At 46.3% G+C, this 19,067-nt stretch overlaps 6 protein-coding genes across 6 annotated transcripts; 3 read left to right on the top strand and 3 right to left on the bottom strand.

Annotated features, from left to right (window-relative positions):
• Window positions 1–1,061: 1,061 nt before the first annotated feature.
• FOBCDRAFT_320151 (glycosyl hydrolase) lies at window positions 1,062–2,954 on the top strand (the record flags this gene model as incomplete). The annotated part of the gene is made up of 2 exons (XM_054704889.2): window positions 1,062–2,676; window positions 2,734–2,954. 2 exons carry the CDS (start codon window positions 1,062–1,064, stop codon window positions 2,856–2,858), a joined length of 1,740 nt encoding a protein of 579 aa, XP_054560864.1. The 3' UTR covers window positions 2,859–2,954.
• Window positions 2,955–9,718: 6,764 nt separating this feature from the next.
• On the top strand, window positions 9,719–11,027 carry FOBCDRAFT_294092 (uncharacterized protein; the record flags this gene model as incomplete). Its single annotated transcript, XM_059611841.1, has 3 exons — window positions 9,719–9,968; window positions 10,025–10,669; window positions 10,891–11,027. 3 exons carry the CDS (start codon window positions 9,719–9,721, stop codon window positions 11,025–11,027), a joined length of 1,032 nt encoding a protein of 343 aa, XP_059465046.1.
• A 1,674-nt stretch (window positions 11,028–12,701) lies between these two features.
• Window positions 12,702–13,720, bottom strand: FOBCDRAFT_240575 (S-adenosyl-L-methionine-dependent methyltransferase; the record flags this gene model as incomplete). The annotated part of the gene is made up of 6 exons (XM_059610315.1): window positions 12,702–12,751; window positions 12,788–12,913; window positions 12,970–13,219; window positions 13,263–13,313; window positions 13,383–13,472; window positions 13,529–13,720. 6 exons carry the CDS (start codon window positions 13,718–13,720, stop codon window positions 12,702–12,704), a joined length of 759 nt encoding a protein of 252 aa, XP_059465045.1.
• Window positions 13,721–14,042: 322 nt separating this feature from the next.
• FOBCDRAFT_224893 (uncharacterized protein) lies at window positions 14,043–15,249 on the top strand. Its single transcript, XM_054704885.2, has one exon. It carries the CDS (start codon window positions 14,184–14,186, stop codon window positions 14,934–14,936), a length of 753 nt encoding a protein of 250 aa, XP_054560860.1. The 5' UTR covers window positions 14,043–14,183; the 3' UTR covers window positions 14,937–15,249.
• Window positions 15,250–15,305: 56 nt separating this feature from the next.
• On the bottom strand, window positions 15,306–16,245 carry FOBCDRAFT_136807 (major facilitator superfamily domain-containing protein; the record flags this gene model as incomplete). The annotated part of the gene is made up of 2 exons (XM_031195036.3): window positions 15,306–15,407; window positions 15,475–16,245. The coding sequence occupies 2 exons, from the start codon at window positions 16,243–16,245 to the stop codon at window positions 15,306–15,308; spliced, it is 873 nt and encodes a 290-aa protein (XP_031029774.3).
• A 1,538-nt stretch (window positions 16,246–17,783) lies between these two features.
• On the bottom strand, window positions 17,784–18,822 carry FOBCDRAFT_224892 (uncharacterized protein). The gene is made up of 2 exons (XM_059609674.1): window positions 18,737–18,822; window positions 17,784–18,681 (listed from the first exon to the last, which is right to left on the bottom strand). The coding sequence occupies exons 1-2, from the start codon at window positions 18,746–18,748 to the stop codon at window positions 17,809–17,811; spliced, it is 885 nt and encodes a 294-aa protein (XP_059467310.1). The 5' UTR covers window positions 18,749–18,822; the 3' UTR covers window positions 17,784–17,808.
• Window positions 18,823–19,067: the final 245 nt, after the last annotated feature.

Here is a 19,067-nt window from a genome sequence, read left to right as displayed (position 1 = left end):
CAATAATATAATAAGGTTAAAGATTTAACGCCTATATATGTTGTCTTCTCGTAAACTGCCCACAAACTAAGTTCTATATAGCTCTCAGCCATAGGTCTCAACTACAAATAATATAGCCCATATTATCACAAGCAGTTTTTTAATGGCAAAATCTACTATGGATAGGCAAGATACATGGGACTGGTACTAGGGAATAGCTGAAGACAGAATATACTTATTCGCCACATCTTCTCTCTGAAATTTCGGATGTTCAATAAGTGCTGTATTCTTAACTACATGAGCCCTCTATCTAGCCTGTGGTACTAATAGGATTCCCTTCGTAGACTTCAGATAAGCGGTTATTAATATGCTGACGTCTTAACTCAGTGGCCGGAAAGCTATGCACCTCGCGCATCTAATGACGGCTCGATCTCGGCTATCACTAGCTGTAAACAGGGACATTGCCGATCTTCCTAGCCTTGCGTCTATCTTTGGTTCCCTGGCATAAAACAAACTATGGAACGAAAAGAATATCCTCACGCCTCTCACTCTATTTCGAGACAGCGACGCTACCGAGGACGTCGACAAGGTGTACAGCCTAATAGGCCCCGGTGAGGGAATCGAGCGTGGCAGCATATACGGAATATAAACGGCGTATTTAGAAGACTAGGCAAAGAATACTGCTACGGAAAAAGCATACGTCCGGGCTGTGGGAAGAACTTCTCATACTAAAATCCACTGTCCTGTTTCGGAACTATTTTTCACGAGCTGTGCCTACCCAAGTCCAGTTTGTCATTATATGGGTCGTTTTGCGTCATCTCATGCATCTACAAGGATCAATACACGGGCAAGGTAATTCAACACATAATTCTTGTGCGGGTGAATGTTTAGCAGTTTGTAGATTGTTTGAGCGGGGTATTAACCGGAATTTAGGCTATTATAATATCAGCGTCCTGGAGTAAACTATAAAAGACGTAACCATAACTTGGAAGGTATAACACAGGTAATAAGTAAGCTACAATATCCTAGTGCGCCTCAGTTAGTACCACATATATACTCTCTTATTCTTGTTTCCTTCTTTAATGGCCAAACGCCTGCTCTATACGCTTGCTTGGGGTTTGGCTGTTAGCCAAGTCGCTTGCAGCCAGAAGCCCAAGCAACAAGAGTATACGAATCCTATTCTTCCAGGATGGAACACAGACCCGAGCTGTACCTTTGTCAAAGAACTAGATAACACATTCTTCTGCACTACGTCTTCGTTCTTGGCCTTCCCTGGGATCCCAGTATTTGCGAGTAAGGATCTTGTTAATTGGAGGCATGCTAGCAATGCTTTGACTAAGGAAGAACAACTTCCCGAGCTTTCAAGAAGAGGGTTGGAGTATGAGGGTATCTGGGCTTCCACCCTCAGGTACCGGAAGGGCATGTTCTATCTCATCACCACCTACGTTTCTTGGATCGATGGATGGGGCCCCATTGTCCTTCTTTTTACAACCAAGAATCCCTACGACGATTCTGCATGGAGCGGTCCTATCCGTATTGAGAATCCGGCTAACGATATTGATCCAGACATCTTTTGGGATGATGATGGAAAAGTTTACATGGCAGTTGCTGCAGGCATCTACGTCAGCGAAGTCGACATCAACAAGGGCACTGCAACTGAGCCTTTTAAGATCTGGAATGGAACTGGTGATCGTAACCCTGAGGGACCCCATTTCTACAAGAAGGATAACTGGTATTACCTGCTGATTGGAGAGGGTGGAACTGAGTTGAACCACACTGTGACTATTGCCCGATCGCGCAACATTCGTGGACCTTATAAGGCATACGAGGACAACCCCATTCTTACTGCAAAGAACACCGAGGAATGGTTCCAGACCGTTGGCCATGCTGATTTATTCCAAGATGCTTCTGGAAACTGGTGGGGAGTTGCACTCGCGACTCGCTCAGGCCCGGAATGGGAAGTCTATCCCATGGGCCGCGAAACAGTTCTCGTGCCAGTGCAATGGAAGGAGAACAAGTGGCCGAGTCTGGATATGGTACGAGGAAAGATGTCTGGGCCTCTTCCACCAACTGATAGGCAGGTCCCAGGAACTGGCGCCTGGGTCGACGCTCCAGATAAGGAGGACTTTGCTGTTGGATCATCTCTGCCTCGGCACTGGTTCTTCTGGAGACCTCCTAAGCAAAATCTATTTACCATCTCACCAGAGGGACATCCCAACACCTTAAGGGTTCTTCCATCCAGAGTCAACCTGACTGCAGATGAGAAATACGACCCAGTCAACGAAGGATTAGGCTTCTTGGCACGCAAGCAGACAGCCTCGGTGTTTACTTATAGCATCGATTTATTATTCGACCCCAAGGTTGCCGACGAAGAGGCTGGCATTACTGTCTTCCTCACACAGACGCAGCATATCGATATTAGTATTATCAACGTCAAAAGCAAGAACAAGAAGGAGGTTACACGTAAGCTGAGGTTTAAGGCCGAAACTTCAGGAAAACCTGACGTTCAGGCTCCTGAGACCAGGATTAGGAGTATCCCTCAGTCCTGGCTCAAGGGTCCTATCAGACTTGCAGTAACCGCTACTCGTGATCACAAATATGAGTTTTCAGCGAGCTCAGCAGCCAAGCCGCATAAGATCAAGAAGCTTGGATATGCCAGCGCTGAGATTGTCTCTGGTGGTAACGGACCTTTTACAGGTAAGATTACCATGTCCCTGCTTTGAATCCTCTTGTAGTTATTAATATCATATTCAGGAACCATCGTTGGTGTCTTTGCTACTAAGAACGGCGGCAAAGGTAAAACACCTGCGTACTTCAGTCGATGGAGGTATACTGCAGTTTCCCAGGAGGTTGGGGAGGGAAGGTTTGTCCCGGCATAATTTCAGCCTACAGCGGTCGAAGACGATAAGGACCGAAGCTTACGTGAGCTTTGTTTCTCTGATTTTAGGTTAGCAGCAATATAATGAGATACTAAATGAATTAAGAATCTCGTAACCTTTCATTAATTACTACTTACTTAGTTTAGAACCGTGCTGTAGCTCTGCGTTGATTATCATTCATACTTCACAATATCAGGCATACTAAACTATGTGCTCTCATACATGGATATTAGGCGTCCTATGAGCAAGTAAGACCCGCGTCTCTAGTCATGCTAAAGATGAAGTCCTCCGCGCGTTTCGTATTGCAATGGGAACTAATAGTCGCATCGGGAACTTCGAATCTGCTATCGGCAAGTGCCTACAGCTCGAACTGATCGCAGAACAGGTTAACGCTGTCTAGACTAAGCTGGTTAATGACGTAGAATCAGTCGAAGATGCAAAGACCGCGCTAGACAGCCCTGATAACGTGTCGAGGGCAAAAGAGGCTCGCGGAAGAACTCAATAATAAACTTGGTGAAGCGCAGAAAGATGCTCGTGACACGGCCGCCTGCAGGCTGCGGAAACTACTTCAAGACATACAGAGGCCGCTGCAGAGGCGGACCTAATGGGTACGGATGCTAATGCACTGCACTTGAACCGTGAAGGACAACAGCGCGGCGCCATAGAAGCAGAAGTATAACGCTCCCCAAGAACGTGCTGGACTAGAAAGTGAAACTAGGAATATAAACAAAGAGTTAATAGAAGAAACAGGGCGGCTATCACATGGCATATAACAGTAAAAAAGAGGCAAGGAGCACAAACAACTTTGCCTTTAAGACTAGATCTAGAATTAAACTTCTTAACCTAATACTTAGTCTCTTCCTACTTCTCTTCTCTTATCCTAACTAGCTAAATACCAGTTCTGATTTAATATCTATTTTATTTTTATACTTAGTAAGTAATATAAAAAAGAAATAAAAAAAAAGAAAATATATAATAATTCTAATATAATAAGGAATATTATAATAATTAAAGTCCTAGATTAAATATATTTTATAATATTAATAGTAATTACTTCTCGGCAAAGGTCTAAAGACTAAATCCACCTTTTATAATTATACTTATATACTATAAAGAGGCTCTAATACTATTATACTACTAGGTAATAAAGGCTTAATAATATATATATTATTACAGGGTTAATGATTATTTAAAAGTTTAATACTAAGAACTAGGGTTTTTAGCTTATAATATTAAATTATAAGTTTAACTTTAACTTTAATATTATAAATCTCTAATTATAAGCTAGTAATAACTTAGCTAGGCTAAGTTATAAATAATTTATAATAGTTAAAGGGGTAAGAGTTAACTTTTATAGTTAAAAAGAATAAAAAAATAAATTTTAATATAATATGTTTTAATTATAAAGATATATAAAATAAAAAGAATATTATATTATAATAAAAGATTTTATAAGTTAATTTAAATAAAGAAAGATTTTTTTTTTAAGTAAAATAACTTATAAAAGGTAAATAAAATAATATACTTAATATATAAGTACTTTAGTTAAGTAAGTATTTTGAAAATTATTACTTTTATATTTTAGATTATAATTAAATTATAATTAAATTATAATAACCTATTTACTTAATTAATATATTTTTACTTAAATAACTTTAAAATTATATAATAAGTCTTTATATTATACCTAGCCTTATTATTTATATTATAATATTAATTACCCTAATTTAAATTACTGCTTTTTTACTAATTTTACTTTATTTATTCTTATATATAAGGTTAATTAATTATATACCCTATTATATGTATTTAATTAATAAAGGTTAATTTAACTTTTACTAATTAACTTATATAAAAGTTAACTTAATTCTTTTAATTGTAACTTTAATAGAATTTCTAAACCCTATCTTTATCTTATATTTATCTTAGAACTCTATATATAAACTCCCTATCCTTATTAATTTAAGAGCAGCTCCCCTTTAATAGTAATAACCCTTTTAGATATATTAAAAAGCCACTTTTTATATATAACTAAGTTACCTATAAAGGCAGTAAGGAAGGCTGCCTAATCTAACTAAAAGTAATAACCTTCTCTTAGGCCCCTTTTTAGGTCCTTACTCGTGGGTTTGACTATAAAGGAACCCCACTCATAGAGTGGGCGGCAAAATTCTGGGACAAGGGCAAAATTCTGGGACAGCTGATGGGTTAGAAATAGGTGGGGAAATCAGGTTATCTCTGGCTTACACTTCTAATTTTATCGCAATCTATTCGAAATTTCTGCTGTGACTCAATTGAAAAGTATTGAAGCTGTCGCCAAAATTATTTTATCATGCGAGGCATATTTGCGGTGGTGTTGCGGCCGAAATTGTGAACCTTGACTGCGGGCCAGTCCAGCCCCGTTTCCTCGCCCCACGATGCCTTCAGCTCTGCCTCTGATCTGGCCGCCAACAGCACAAGGGATGTCGATCTATTATTATGTGTGCCTTTGGGGGTGTAATGTATTCATGATTCTGTGATAAGTGGAAGAAAAATTGGTCTCGAAGCTGGGTAAAGGATCAGGAAGAGGCGGCAACTCGGGCTCCTCGATATCCTGTGACAGATCAACAAAATCAGGGCCTTCTTCATCGATTTCTGAGTCATCAGAATCCCCAAAAGTGAGGCTATCACGAACAGGATCTCTCTGTGAGTTGCCGACCATAATCTCAACACCATCGCTCGAAGGAAGGGCAGGCATATCCTGAAGAGGACTTCGATAAAAGCCAGCAGCGCTGGCATCACGAAGTCGCTCGTGGAAGCGTTTCTGCTGTGCTGAACCGCTTGTATCATAAAAGAAGCCTTCTTGGGGAGTTGGTGAAGCTTCTCGCGATGGAGGAGGAATAACGAGAATCTCGTCAACTATATCTAATTGCTTCCACTTCTTCCAACGTGAAAAGCTGATATGAACAGGTTTCCCGTTGTTGTTTATATCATACTTGTAACTCTTCTCATATTCCTCTCGTAGGCGGTTATCTTCTTCTTTTTGTAATTGCTTTAAGCTGCGGCATTGGCGGCGAAGCTCCTCTTGTTGCTCGTTCTTCGTTGAAGCGTTGAGACTTTCTCGCACCTGCTTAACTGTAACGCTGTTAATATATAATCCTGATGGCATTACCTTCTTCCTCTTATTCCTCTTGTTGTTTACAGAGGCAATACGATCAAGTCGGGTCTTTATGTGCTCTTCTGCGAAGCTGTTCAGAACTACAGCCTCACATACGACATCTTCCAAAACGCCGAAGGAATGACGAGTAGGTGAACTGAAGCCATCGCGATAGTTGCGTTTGAGATGACGAGTAACTTCGCGAGCATCTTTAAAGCGCGCTTCTTTTGGAAGAAGTGACGGTAGAGCAGGATTTGTAACAGCGAGAAGAGACTTCTTCTTCTCCCTGACTTTGTGAATGACTGCCGACCCATTTACAGGGAAAATTCCGCTCTTCTCGAAGCCGTTCATGATGTTGTGAACTGAGAAGCCTTCTTTAATTATCTCGCTTAGCTTGCTGACGAAGTCGGAGCGCTTGAAATTGAGATAACCTTGGCGGATGTGATGCCGCAGACGTTTTTGGTGAGAATTTTTCAGCAGCTGAAATACTCCAACATCTAGAGGTTGTGTATGATGTGTTGAATGGGGAGGAAGAATGAAGATCTCGATATCGAAGCGAACACAATAATCCATGAGCTCCAAGGAGGTCTTGCCGGTAAAGCCGTCGATAACGAGGAATCGCCAAATCCGCTCCTTTTCAGGCCGCTCAAAATACGGCTGATGCCAAATGAAGTCAGGCATATCGATATCTCTCATATACTCATCACAGCCAAACCAGTCAGTAAAAGTGATGCCTCTAGACTGTGCCTTTGCTGTGCATTCGAAGGAATTGCGATTAAAATGACGGATCCAATCCATCGAGATCTCTGCGTTGGAAAAGCCGCTCTCAGAGCGAGCGAATCGAATACTTTCATCCAGAGCGTTAACATCCCAAGATTCCGTTGGCCAAGTCTTAAACACCATTAATGGAGGTATCATGACTAAAGATATGTCAGAATAAGGGCAGAAGTCCAGAGAATACTCACATCCAGCTGCATTTGCGCATCCAAGCATCGTGGTTGATTCTCTGTTGGTGAAAGAAACAACATCGTGTTTGGCGTTGAGCATCTTCTTCACGATAATTACCTCAAGCCTCTCGCGAAGGGCACCAATCCGTATGCCGCATTCATCGGCGTTGAACATCTGTGAGGCCTCGATATCTCGATTTCTAACAGCTACACCAAGGTCAGTATAGAATTGCTGAAGATCTTCAATATCTCCAGCTTCAAATCCTGCCCTTTCTCGGTCGAAAGCTCGAACTAACTTCTTCTTCTGCAGCTGCGGATTATTGCGAAGAAACCGCCTGTACCAGCCATCGCCGACAGGCCCTGCTGGAGGCGTTCGTGATGCCCTCAAATCATTTGCTGCCTCTTCAATAAGTAGCTGATTACAGGGAAAACCTGCTCTCTCGAGCCAAACGATATACGCGATCACGGCACGCTCCTCAGCCTCATCGAGATTCCTCGGCCGGCCGCGGCTGTTATCACTGAAGTCAGGTTTTCCGTACAGCTTCATTGACTTCAGATGACGACCAACAGCGCTCTTGGAGGCGCTGAATCTATCCGCAGCTTCTCTCACGGTGAGAGGTTTCCCTTCCTTAGTGTTGCGGTGGCGGCGTTGTGAGAGCAAAATCGCACGTGCAGCCGCAACGGCAGGGTTGGGTTGATAAAGATCAGTCATAGTGACGGTCTAGATGAAAAGTCAAATTGAGATACAAGATATGACCGAATGATACTTAGAAATGTCTTTCAAAAGTTGGGTTTTTGGTGGTGAAATCAAGCAAATTCGGACTGAGCGGGGTATTCGGCTGTCCCAGAATTTTGCCCTTGTCCCAGAATTTTGCCGCCCACTCTATGAGTGGGGTTCCTTTATAGTCAAACCCACGAGTAAGACCTAATAGCTTAGAATTAACTTAGTTTAAATTAATTAAATTAATATAATACCTCTAATTTATATAACTAATTAATTAAATTAAGCTATAATTAAAAATAGCTATCTTAATAAGGTTTAATTTATACCTTAATAAGAGGTTCTTTCTAATAATAGCTATTATTATATAAATCTCTTTAAGTTCTTCTTTATTAGCTATATTTAAGGCAGGCCTAATAACTAAATTAAGGTTATAACTAGTTATATAATAAGTATAATTATATAATTATAGGCTATTTTATATAGGTATTAAGGCAGTATAGCTATTATACTATTAGTAATCGCGAACACGCTGCTACTGCCTCCGGTTTAGCGGCACCGCCCAAACGGGCAAGACGAGCGTGCCGCACACCCGCCCGACCACATATCACGTGACTACCTGTATATAAGACAAGAACCTTCTCCGACCCTGGCAACATGTATCTTTGACCTCTCCTTCTTCCCATGCTCTGCCCGCTTGCATCCGCCATTCTCATTCTTCTGCAAGCATCGTTGTTTTCAGCCCAGCTCCCTTCGCCCATCCTGCCACGTCATCGTTCTGATTTGGAACGAACTTCTCTCGCCAGAGGAATTGACCGACTATCGTGACGCTTGCATCGCCCCTAACGCCTGATTGTGGAGGGAATGAGACATGTTCTAGTATTCGCTTTCCATTCTATCCTCTGATGTTATTACTAACTCTACTCTGTATCTCGTACGTCTCCCTTTCCCATCCTCTTCGCTCAGAATCTAACAACGCCAACTGTCTAGAGAGCGTTCCCCAAGTTGGGCCGCCGAACAGCGGTGTGATGCTTCTCAGGCAGCAGCAGAGCATCTCACGGCAATTTTTCCCCTGTGAGACCTCCAGTCGACGCCCATCCAATGGAAAAAATGCCGCAGTGGCTCATCAATGCCCCCAGAAAGTAATCAAGGAACTTCCGCCTAAGCGGCGGGTAGTATTGGCAACCCCTGAACAGGGAATGGGTGACTCGAGCCCCGTCGAGCGACTCGTGATCAGACTCTTCACCCGCTCTACCCGCTGAGGGAACCAATCGGGGAGCAAGTCCGTGCCAGAGGCCTCTGGAGCCACCTGTGCCAGGTTCAGGAGGCGAGTCCGAGATGGCACCACCCACCATCATGCAGCAGTTGGTCCTCGGCTCACCCGTTTCCGTGCGGATCGGGATGGCTCAGTCGCTTCAGAAACAGGGCAAGCCAGCATGCCGAAAGGGATAATTGGGTGAGAAGGCGAAGAAGAGGAGAGGGGCGCGCGTACTACGGCGAGCTGTTGGTGTTGCACGCATGCAACCTCCGTTAGTCTCGCTGTTATGGGATCATGAGACGTTCATGACGGCATCTCGAGCTCTCTGAATGGCCCAAAAGGTTCCCGGCTGTGACGATTAACATGTGCGGGCGCAGCATCGAGCTTCATCACGGTCAGACGGAAGAGCTAATACTGCCAGAAATTCCCATCCCCGGTGCTGTCTGACCAACTGGAGATCATGCATTTTGCATAAATAGCCTAGCAGCCATTAAGACCTGCCTCATATGGCATCTCGAGGACTCTGCCTTGCCAGCAAGTGACGTGGATCCCTGATGATGTGCGAGAAGGTGAAGCAAGGAGGGGTTTACGTGTCCACCCCCTCTATCGGAGTCACCCTGATCTCGGAAAGCACATAGAAGAGAGCAGGAAGCAGTCAAGCGGGAACGGCACCTGGGCACGGGGTTACTGTGACTTGCTTTCGAGCATATAAGCCAGACAATGTTCGCTTGTCCTTCACTTGTTCCTGTTGCTAGAGCAATTCTCTTCTCCCTTTACTTGAAACTTTCCAGACTTTTCATCATGGTGTCGACAATCTCTGATGCTGAGCAGCAGGATTCGCTGCACAACTTCACTTTCCCTGGCCATCAAGTTCCCCTACGTGACGAGCGAGCCCCGTCGGCTTCAGGAGAATCCACGGGCAATGCCATATGGATCTCCGATGATGACTCCTCTGACACAGAAGATGAGGACGACGTTGAGGATCATGATCTCAACGGGTCGCAATCAGGCTGCACAACACCTACGACGGCTAGCGTCGTAGATCATTTGAGTAAGTTCTCGACACTGCGGTTGTTTCTGCTGTGCGACCTGACAGTCCGAAAATAGATAGCATGTGCACCAAACACAGTGAGACTGAGACTGATGCTGCCGTCCGTATGGGTGTTACGGCAGTTTTACCTCCAGCTCGACTGGAGGGTGTCCAAATCTTGTCACACGAATCACAAATGGACTTGTCCAGTGATCCCGAATCGAACCAGCAAGCCCTCCCCTCGACGACTTGCACACCCACTGGAGACATAACGGCTGGTGCAGATACTGCCTCTGACATCTCGTCAATTGGACCCGAAACCCAGGCATCCCTGGGTGCATCAGACGGAGAGCTTGTGACCAAACCTACTGGAGCCACCAGCGAGCTTGACGTGATGACCGTTGCTCTCTCTAACGAAGAGTCCTGTCATCGATTACAAAATGCTCCCGTGGCACCTCCGGAGCTCACATACGGTCCCATTGCTGCCACCACCGAGGTGATGGCTCAGACGCCGCTACACGATAGCAAAGTGCGCCCAAGCGCCGAGCGCAATGATGCCACTCCTGCGGCCCGCAGTTCATCTCCTAGACTGAGGCTATTGCCCGAATCACGACCAGAACAGGACCAAGACCACAAGAGCTACTCGCCCAGCGACACTGAGCCAGACCTCTTGGAGGCTGAATCTGGATCGCTACCCGGAGCTCGAATATCTCCTCCGTTCCGTGAGGGGCTCTCTCGGCACTGTTGTCGTCGAACATCCCCACATACACGTATGACGGTACAAGATAAGGACAGCGACGCAGACACGGAAAGCTCTGGTAGTGAAGATGATCTTGACGTTCAAGAATGCATTCATGTCGAGGAGTATTGTCTTTCGCTGCCAGATGCCCCGGGACATGATTCTGATTCTGAAGACGATTCCGAAGAACTGCATTGTCGCAAGCGTCGCAAGGTGCCCCGATCCCCTCACGCCTCAGCATGCAGTGCCCCTGCCAGTGCTCGGAGCTCTCATCAGCAACTATCGACAAGGCGTACTGCGCAGTTACCCAAAGGGCGCCGAGTATCAGTACGCGGCAGTGAGAGTCCAGCACCATCACAAACAAGTTCGGTCCCCTCCGAAGCTAGCACTTTTGCTCGATTTGAGGAATGGCCTCTTAGTAATGTTTTTTTGAAGCGCATTACCGAAGGAGACATGACGACGTTTCAACTGCAATTTGATTGGACTCCTGACCCAAGTCAGCCGCATGCTGAGAGGTCCATATCGCATTCTAAGGAGGGCAGAGGGCCCCATAAGGCTTCGCTTTCGGGGACAAGATCATCCGGTGGGAAATGGACACTGGAAGAGGAGAACAAGGTACGCACAATGAGGCAAGATGGTTGTTCTTGGGCCGAGATCCAGCGCGCCCTTCCACATCGTTCCCAGGGCACGATCCAGGTTCGGTACTCGACTAAACTCAAAGGTTGATTAAGTTTAGTGCTCGTGCTCGAGCCAGCCGACTGTTAGAAATCATTGATATAGTACAACGTAGAGACATAATAAAAGAAATATAACCTTGTTTTATCGTTCGGCCTCAACTTCGCTGACGCTGGCGTAGGAATGATTACTAGTGATAGCTCTCCCATAGACGTCCATCCAGTGGTCGACCTGAGAGGCAGGGCATTTTCTCCCTCCATATCCGTGTCAGGGCCTCCCGCAACCGTTGAAATGGGGCACAGCGTGTCGCAGGTGCGTAGGGTCCGCCCGTACATTACTGTTCGTAAGCGTCCCTTCACGTTGACAATTCAAAAATTATTCCTCTCTATGATAAGTCGCTCATATTCTCCCACTCAGAGTAAATTGCCGCCGATGCCTCTGTGTCCGGATGATCTGTATCAAGCACTCGCTCTCGTAGGACAACGCAGCTTCGCATCAGGGCTAGAGCCTCTCTAGACCGGCCGTGGACTTTCCAGGTAATGGCCAGGTTGGTCAGCGTATGGGGATGCTCTTCTCCAAGAACCTTTGAACAAATCTCTAATTCTTGAGCTTGTAGCAGAGTTGGACCGGTGCCGAATGCATTTGACTGCACTGGATAAGACCGGCGGTGGGGGATGGGGAGTATTCGCAAACTTTGCCTCGAATCTCACAGTGGCTTACTTACGGTAAGGATTGATTCTTTTAGTGATAAAACCTGTCTAGGTCTTATCAGCATAGCCGCAAGCCCGTGTGAACTTGAGGAATTCCCGCTTTGTACTGGACTATCCTGATGATCTCGAATGTGTATATTATCCTACTATATGCAAATGAGCTATAACAGTTTCCTAATATCTTAGATTTATCCCAAGTTTACATTCTATGACTGGATTTGGTGATTATTGATATAGCACGGACGCCATGACTTATACAGTTATACCTCAGAGTTATGGAGGGAATCCAGACATAGAGGTGCTCGGTCGCCTACTTCACGCACTATCAAGCGTAAAAGATGTATGGAATGAAGGTCTTCTTGCTCTGACCTGTCGTTACCTTTAAAAGACCTACCTTCTCGGCGAGTAACCCATCAATGTACTTGACTTCGTCAACGGGTAAGAGTACTCTGGTCTTTATTGAGGACGATGCTGCCTTCCTAAGCATACTAAAGATAGCTAGGATATTTAGGGAAAGGCGATTTACTGAGTTCGCGAACCGCGGTAGAAGCTTGATACACAACCTAGACGTAAACAACAACTTATACCTCCTCCCCCCGGCTCTACTTGCATCTTTCCTCAAAATTACTTCTACTTCTTCACGGCATAGATCTTGAAGGAGCCTTTGCCTTCATTGTCAGCTATATCTCAAGGCAATTTGAGAGGGTTTCACTTACCACCCCATTGGTTCAAATCCTCTCCCTTCAGGTCCGACGCTATGCTCCCCATCGCTGAGCAACAGCCACCCGCCATAGCATCGAGATATACATTCAGGTCGCTGCCCGTATCCGTAATGAGGACATCTGCAGACCAGTTTTAATTAGCAGTGAGCGCCTTCCAGAGCGCAAAACTCTGTTACCTTCGAAGCCTGCATTACCCAGATACTGTTCATATTCGACTACCTGGCTTGCCCCAGCCACACACCCGACATAAAAAGCCATGCTATTTCTGATTTTTTCGGGGAGTGGCTTCTTGGCAAGTATATCGGAGATGGCCACCCGGCCTCCAGGTTTGAGGAGGCGAAACATTTCGTTGAACGCTTGCTGCTTCTCATTATGCGGGACCAGGTTGACGACACAGTTGGAGATGATGCAGTCGGCAATACCGTCCTCCAGAACTAATGTTGGTGATGCGAGACTCGATGAACTCGACGTTATTTATGGCACGGTCAGCCTTGAGCGCTAGTGCTTTTGCGAGCATGTCCTGTTCTCATGCTGCGTTAGTCATTGCTTAATATTGAGTATTTCCACGACTCGCCTTGTTCATGTCTACCCCGATAGCTTTGCCAGTTGGGCCGACCATGTTGGCCGAGAGGAATACATCGAGCCCGGCGCCACTTCCCAGGTCAATAACTGTCTCTCCCTATTGTGATTGTCCTCAGCTTTACTTGTTGCGACACGGGAAGATAGACAACTGACCTCCCGAAGCGTAGCAATAGCAAGAGGTGTCCCACAGCTCAGACCCAAATTGGCATCCTTGGGAACTGAGGCGAGTTCCTCCTCTGAATAGCCGAAGGCTTTGGCGATGGTGTTGCTATACCTGGCATCTGAGCCCTTGGCTGCGCTGCCGTAGCGCTCGCTGACTTGTGCATATATGTCTTCGGAGTTCATGATGAGTGATTTTGCTGTGCTCTGAAAGTCGGAGCCCTTGATTGAGAGTAGTAACATATCTGGCGAGCTTACTTTAATAGTCTCGCTTCTTTATATAACTACAACTTATTACGGCTGCCAACAGTTGCCACCTAGCAGTGGAGGCAATGTGCACCAATGCTAAGCTAAAATTGGAAAGTTTTTGGTATGTCAGCGCTTAGAAGCCAATCAAGATATCAATCCGTCATTGGGCTAGAACCAGAACAGGAAATAAGTCGATATGTCATACCATCCCAGCCAGAAAAGGCAATAATGCAATATGTCACCACGTCAGGCCGCCTCCCCCACACGTTAACCTCCATCACATGAGCTAAGCTCCGAGATCCTGTCAACCAAGACACCTTTCGACCGGTTTGGTCTTACTTCTCCGCTTGTCCCCGTCTCTAGCGACCTCTCTTATTCCCTCAAGCCTTGGCCCCTCAGAATGGCACCCGCACGTCAAGCGCCATTCATATCAAAGTGGTCCTTAAAAGCTCAGGATCACAACGCCACTCGAGTTCGCGATAACCAGCGTCGTCACCGCGCGCGCGTCAAAGCCCGCATTGAATCCCTAGAGACGGAGTTGACGCAGTCTCGACAAGAGTTGCGCATAGCACTGGCTCGAATCGAGGAGCTGGAGGCACTGGTTGCCGCCCGAGATTCCGCCGCATATGCCATGAGCAGCCGTTTCAATGACTCTGCGCCGGAACCATTCAGCCGATCGGATCAAGCGATCATTGAACAACCGTTGCCAGCCGAAGAACCCAGACTCTTGGGCGGCGGGCTGGACAAACAAGGATGCTGTCACCGTCTTTCCAAACCCGTCAATCAGCCCTCGGGACAGCAGCATTATCACCGAAGCCCGGCACCGTTACCTGTCACCAGAGCCTTAACCGAAGATCCAACCGCACCATCTTCAATTCCTGCAGATCAAACTGCCGCCAACCCCGTCGTTTTCCCTCTCATTGCGCAGTATGACCACGACGGTCGACTCCCCCTCGTCGCGCCTGGCGAGTCCACCACCCTATGCCGGGTGGCATATGAGATTATTGCTCAGCAAAACATGGCCGGCATAGAAATGTCTGACGTGGAACAATGGCTGTGGCCAGGATTTCGGCGGGCGACAAAGCAGGGCGAGGGGTGCAGAGTTGATACCAAGGTTCTGTATGCATTAATCGATTACATGAGCCCCTTATGAGGTGACATTTCGAACAAATAAACAAGGCGGCTCTATTACTGTTTGTACAGCGAATATCTCGTGACTCATAACTAACTACCGTCGCTCGCTTGCGACCCATGGTTTGAGTAGCGCTTTCAAGCAACCCTCTAGAAATCAACGCCACCAGGTGGCCTGCGTATTAGAATATCAGAGTCTCTGTGACGCAAACTTCTCCACAATGCCGCTAAAAATCCGCTAGCAATGATATACGATAGACCTGCGAAGGTCTGGGGGTACAGATAGGTTCTCGGGGCTGGTAACTCCTGGAGCAGTAAAGCTATGACTTCGGCGGCTGAAAATATAAGGTCAATGGTTTGCATTGCATTTAAGACGTTATAACAAAGCACATCACTCACATGCGGTAGGGATGATTGTTGCAGCCCAAGCGAGGGAGAGCATCGATTGGAGATTTTTCATACTCACTACTTGTGCTGATAAGGGGCCAATGGTCTGTGAGATGTTAGCGAAGCTCTTCGCTCTAATGGTTTCAAGCGAGATTAGATAGAAATATACTTACCATCCAGAATACTCCTAAGATTGCCCCACAAACAGTGGAAAAGAATAACGTCAGTCCAAACGACTTGGCCGGTAACCATAGGACAAAACAAGTGAGACCACAAAGAAGCGTGAGCAGAAAAGCGATAGCAACCCGGGAGAAACGATCGCTCACAAGGCCAATAAGGGGACGTCCAACAGCGGTCCCTACGTTCAAGAAACCGACAACATCGGTGGCCTGTTTGTGGGATAGCCCTAGGGCAAGAGCAAACTCAGATAGCGAAAACAGCAAGACAATGTACCCGAACATGCTGATGAAAGCCCATAACAAAAGCAAAACAACCGCCTTGGACCGAAACAGGGCGATGTCAAAGGCACTCTGGTTTGGCTGGATTTGGGAGTTTCTGTCTCGAAGTAGGAGTGTTGCTATCACGATACCTACAAAGGTGATAATGCCTGTCGTGCGGAGTGCCCAATTCAACCCTTGCCGCTGAATCATGGCAGCTGTTCCCCAAGTAAAGGCGGCCCCTCCGACTCCAGAGCCAGCAGAGCTGATGCCGTTGGCCATGCTGCGCCGTTTGGAGAACCATTGAGACAAAACTGCCGTGCTAGGGACGATGATGAAACCGATACCGCTGCCAATTAGAGCCCCTTGAGTGAGGTAAAGTTGCCATGTTCTGGAGGCAAAGGGAGCTGTAACGTAACCAAGGCTTTGTAAGAAGCACCCAAGCAGCACAACAGCTTTAAAGGGGTATCTGCCAGCAAGGTGGGTAGCTAAAGGAGCAAGAAGCATGGCACAACTGAAGTTCAGCCCGCCGACGAGTCCGTATTCCATTGGCTTAGCATTTGCGATCTTCTTCCAAGAGACGTACTCTGTTAGATAGACGCCAAAGGACTAAGACATCAATTAGACTTTGTAAAGTCAAGAAATTCAGGACACTTACTGCTGTTACACCCCAAGTCAAGCCACTTAATATAAAGCACGAGCCTACAATGACCCAGCCATATCCTCCATCAGGAGTAGGCAATAGATCATCTTCAGGTTGACTGGATTCGTGGAATGTAGTCTCCGAGCGACTCATATCTAGTAAATTCAAGAAGCAACATCTATTAGATCTATCTGTTTGCCGCCACTTATCTTCGTTGGCGAGGACACGCCGGTCTTTTATGCTTCTTGGGATAGGAAGACTATGACGCCAAAGTGAGGCAGACCCTGCCATTCGCCAAGAACCTTGGCAACTGATTCCTCCCTGCGACAAGGGATAGACGAACTTACCGAAGCTTCATTTGCTTGATGCTGTTTTCGAGGGAAAAGCGGAGGACTCTACCCAAAACAGAAAGACTACCGCAATGAAGCCGACTCAGGTGCGACTAAGCAATGGTGACAAACCGAAAAATACCAAATCTGTGCTAGTATACCCCGCACATACTGAGGGACGAACCCCGCATGTCGTCGGACAATCTGATTTCTTCAGCTGCACCAAGAGAACGTAAATGACCTAACAGACTTCTGTTTCAAGCGAAAAACCTCAGGAGGTGGTGAGTCTGGGGGTGAATAGAGTCCAATTAAAATGCAGCTTATAGCGAGTCAGTTACCCTAGGGCTAGCAGGATTCCCCGACGTTGGCGACATTACCTCATAATTGTGAGCCAAGGCTTACGGCATCAGGGTAGGTAAGATTAGACCCTGGATATTTTGTACAGTTTCAACGCTTGGCGAAGCTAGACCGGAGATGGCAATTTTTTGATGTGTCATCATAGAAATGAACACGGCAGAGAGTTGTCAAATATTAAATATCTGTGGTAGAAGGTAGAGCGATAGGGTTCATCGGCATATATTGGGGTCCATGCTCTGATGTTTTCTGAACCGTAGTATTGTAAAATATTCACTGAACTACGAAATGGCTATTGCTATTGCAGTTGTTACCTTTGGGCCCCAATAGCAATCAAGATTTGCATTAGCTGATGGACCACTTATTGAAGTACCACTGCCCAGTCTGCTGTATTTCACGCGATGGATACGGAAACATAGGCTCGGAAGGTATACAGATCATTCAATATCTGGGAGCCTAAGTCGAGGTTGAGTCAGAACTGTTTGCACAGATCAGTATTCAAGATTATACGGCGCATTCATATCTGATAGTTTAAATTGTACAATATGGAGAGCTTCATGGGTTTAAACACTAGCTATATGAAACAGTTATTCTCCAACCCAGAAACTCAACTGAGATATTATGTGTGAAGCATTAGCACACGACAATTATGCTTTTTCGTTACTGTACGACACGAAATCGCGCGCTCTGCATTGACTTCGCATCCCAAGAAAAGATGGTTCGTATAGAGCAACATAGATTTAATTAAGCTAACTCATCCAGTATTTGGAACACGTTGGAATTCTGAACAAGACAGTCATCTGATTCTTTACAGTGCAACAGATCACGAACCCGGTCCGAATCTGCGTTGTTCTGCAGCCCAGAAATAATATTAATTGCTGCCTTGCAAGATATCCCTCTGTTCCAGTGGCCTGAGATGGAAATGGGCGAGCTAGGTGGGCAGAAACAGTCCGTTACTGGTGGGAGTATGTCTGTATGGCTAGCCGGATCAGGTAAGTTGTTATTGCAAATGAACGAGATACTCGTACGATCTGGGAGCTGAGCAGTGTATGAATCGTAGGAATCATGCTTCTCGTGATCGCAGCTATTAGTGACGACGCAATCTGCCTCTGCTATATCTACGGACGGAGTAGGTCTAGTAGGGACTGAAGTAGCTAGTGCTCGACTTGGTACAGACGGACAATGATTAGAAAGAGACGTGCTTGGAGGCGAGGGGTTATCTGCTATGTTATAAGGGTAGGTAGTGATGTTGTGTAATCTGTCGGATGACCGCGGCTGCATCGCACTGTATTTTTGTATGCGAGGCGTGCGTGGATCACTGCCCCTCTGCAGGAGTTCCCAGAGGTCCAGATTTAGTTCAGTACCAATAGGCCCAACCAGCGAGAGGTGATCATCGATCTCGTCTTGCGAAACCCCTCGGATCTGGAGGAGGTCACGAAGATGTTTATTCTCCCATAAGACGCCTTTAGCCTCCCGCCGCATCTCAATACTGGCCTGAGGGCCTCGACGTTCGTAATCCTGGAGCCGCAGTTGAAGCTCTTCAACAAGTTGCCGACGCCGCGCCCGTGAGCGGCGCTGGTTATCGCGATTCTGAATCACAGAGGTTGGAGTCCGGTTCTACGTGGGCCAGCCGGTTAGAACATGTCAACCAGCGTAAGTAGAGATAGCATACCTTTCTAGGCATTGGACTAAGACGATGCTCAAGTTTTGGAAAATTGAGCTTATGTAATGCAGAGCGCAGGTGACAGAACGGTGAATGGTCCAAGGTCTGATGTATGAGGGGTTGAGGATCTGCCCAACCTTGACCATGCCACACGAATATTGCCACCATGATGTGTCAGCCCCGCTTTCTGGGCTCCTCTTCAAGCGAAACACAGATCAAATTGATTCGCTCAAGCTTTTCCCGGCTGCTTGAACCTAACCACAAACGCAAGGCCTGTCATGCCCCGGCCATAATTGGCTAGAAAGGCCAGGTCTTGCGGCCTCAGGTATCAGCTGAGCCA

Source organism: Fusarium oxysporum, chromosome VI, assembly GCF_013085055.1.
Source record: "Fusarium oxysporum Fo47 chromosome VI, complete sequence".
Lineage (NCBI taxonomy): Eukaryota > Fungi > Ascomycota > Sordariomycetes > Hypocreales > Nectriaceae > Fusarium > Fusarium oxysporum.
Note: the sequence above shows the minus strand (reverse complement) of the source record. Positions and strands in the feature narration are given on the sequence as shown.